We start from the raw sequence: 2,843 nt of genomic DNA, 5'->3' as shown, positions 1-2,843 counted from the left end.
TAGGCAAACTGTGCAGAAAGTGAATTTACTAAGTTGCCTGGTGAGCACAGTGTTGCCAAATAGAGACTTACTTCTGGGACTTACAAAAATTCTTTATTAGGGCCAATGTATCTACCCAAGATGGTGCTTGCAAGGACACTGCTATTATTTACCTCTCTGGTTCTCCCTTTCCTATGTTGCCATTTAAACATGACCACCTGTTTGATCAACACATCCTTTTACTATTTTTAATAAGGTTACTATCTTTAATAAGATTACTATCAGCAGTGATAGATCTGTGAGCCTTCAGTCTTTAAGCTGAATTTGCATTTTTCTGCTCTGATCTATTGAGTATTTTATTTGAAAATGTAACCCTGAGAGAGCAGTCTTATTTCCTACCTTCCCATATTCTCAGGGTGCATCTTACTGTTCCTTCATGAACCTCCTGCAAGTGGTAATTGTTGTTTTCCTCTACAGAGGAAACGCACTGCACATGAGCGTGCCAAGGAACTTTATAGTTCAGGTGAATTTTCCAGTGGCAGGAAGTGGGGAGATGATGCTCCCAAGGAAGAAGTGGATACGGGGGCTGTGAACTTGATTGAGTCAGGAGCTTGTGGAGCCTTTGTTCATGGATTGGAAGATGAGCTGTATGGTAAGTATGACTGCATAATAATGACCGTGCTCATTTACTGAGTGATTGCTATGTGTCGGGCATCTTACTGGTTGATATACACACGTTGTCTCATTTAGTCTTCACAGTCACAGCGTATCTACTATCATTTTAATTTTACAAACAAATGAGGTTGAGGCTCAGATGGTATGATGCAGTGGTTAACAGCATGGACTTTGGGTTCAGTCAATCTAGGTTCAAATTCCAGCATTTCTATAAAAAAAGGTATTTCTGAATTGTGAGAATTAAATGAGATTATATATACATAAAACATTTGGCATAATACATGACACATTTATAGTAAGCACTTAATAATTGTTAGAAAAAGTTGATATCATTGGTACTGATAACAGTAATAACTTGTTATTAGTCACCCAGCTAGTAAGAGACAGAAGTAAGATTTAAACCCAGGTATGGCAGACCACAAAGCTATTTATGACTAAGAGACTCTTTCATCTTCATTTTAGAAAGATATTTTCACTGGGAATTGAATTCTAGATTAATAGGTTTCAGTTTTTTAGTCTTTTAAAGGTGTTCCATTGTTTCCGATTTGCATTGTTTCTGTTGAGAAGTCTGTCAGTTTAAAAAAATCTTTGTTCTTCTGTACATGATAGGTCTTTTTCTATCTACTTTTAAGATTTTCTCTTTATCACTGGTTTGAAACGATTTAATTCTGATGTATCTTGGTTTAATTTTCTTCATGCTTCTTGTACTTGAAGTTTGTTGTGCTTCTTAAAGAAGTCTCTCTAACATTCCTTGTAATACTGGTTTGGTGGTGATGAATTCTGTTAGCTTTTTCTTATCTGGGAAGCTCTTTATTTGTCCTTCGATNGAAAATGTGTTTGGAGAAAAAGTCAGAGCCTATATAAGCATTTCCATTTACTAATGTGGGAACTAGAGAAGATCTCAAATATATTCCTTAAAAATGTCTAGGACGTAATATCTAATGTCCTAACTGGTCTCTCTGCTTTATTTTGATTCCTTCTAGTCCATTAGCCATATTCCTGACAAGATGATGTTTTTGACTATGTTTTTAACAATGTTTCTCCCTTATTTGAAATGAGCAAATTATCATATCTCTCAGCCACAATTTCTCATCTAAAAAATGAGGCCCATGTACAAGGTGTGATAAAAAAATATGGTGAATGTTTAAATTAAAATATATTACAGTAAAAGACACATTGCCATTAATCCTTCTCAAAATACTCCCCATTGCTTCGAACACATTTATCCCATCGTTCTTGCCACTTTCCGAAGGAGTTCTGGAAGTCTTCTTTCATGAGTGTCTTCACTTCATCCTCCATCATGATAACTCTCTGTGTCACACATCGCTTCTGATATGGCAATTTCTGTCAAATAAAACATTATGGTGTGTCCTCATCTACCTTATTCACTGGATCTGGCACCGTGTGACTTCTGGCTCTTCCGCAAAGTCAAAATGACCATGAAGGGTAGATGTTTTGAATGGATTCAGGACATCAAAGCAGCCATGACAGCACAACTGAAGACACACATGAAAGAGGACTTCCAGAACTGCTTCAGAAAGTGGTAAGAATGGTGGGATAAGTGTGTTTGAAGTGAGTGGGAGTTGTTTGAGGGGGATTAATGGAAAAGTGTCTTTTACTGTAATAAATTTTTTTTTAAATTTAAACATTCACCGTATTTTTTTATCATACCTTGTATATTCATGGGGTTTTGGGTGGAAATACATTTTAAAAATATTTTGTACAATGTTGAACTTATTAAATATTTCACAGATTATTTAGTTATTTTTCATAAGGCAAACTCCTTGCCTTGGCCAACAAGGCCCCTTATGACCTGATCCCTACCTATCCTGCCTCGTTTTCAGCACCCCCATCCTGTGTTCCCACTCACAGAAATCACTTGATGTTACCCACGTGACATTCTCTCTTCATGCATTTGCACTTGTGATTTCCATTTCCCCCAATATGTCTCTCCTTGCATTCACCCCTTACTGCTTGTTCTCTGAGTTCCCATAGCACCCTTTATAAATGTGTATTATAACAATTTGTACCATAACGCAGTTATCTCTTTACTTGTCGGTTTCCCTTACTAGTCAGTGAGATCATTTGAGTGTAGCATTGATGTCTTCTTTTTGTATTCCTGTTCCTGGTAACTGTAGGCATATAATTGAATGGTTGATAAGTAAATATTTGTTTTATTGAGTGAGTGA

The 2,843-nt window shown here is 36.5% G+C and overlaps 1 protein-coding gene across 1 annotated transcript in view; it reads left to right on the top strand.

Annotated features, from left to right (window-relative positions):
- The window catches only part of LOC109376008 (integrator complex subunit 4-like), a gene marked incomplete at its 5' end in the record, with an annotated part of 80,706 nt that overhangs the window by 20,740 nt on the left and 57,123 nt on the right, over window positions 1–2,843 (top strand). Inside the window, one exon of the mRNA XM_019631647.1 lies at window positions 457–631. Coding sequence (XP_019487192.1) covers window positions 457–631 — 175 coding nt within the window. The remainder of the gene's footprint in view (window positions 1–456; window positions 632–2,843) is intronic.

Source organism: Hipposideros armiger, unplaced genomic scaffold, assembly GCF_001890085.2.
Source record: "Hipposideros armiger isolate ML-2016 unplaced genomic scaffold, ASM189008v1 scaffold_1030, whole genome shotgun sequence".
NCBI lineage: Eukaryota > Metazoa > Chordata > Mammalia > Chiroptera > Hipposideridae > Hipposideros > Hipposideros armiger.
This window is presented reverse-complemented; position numbering and strand designations above follow the sequence as displayed.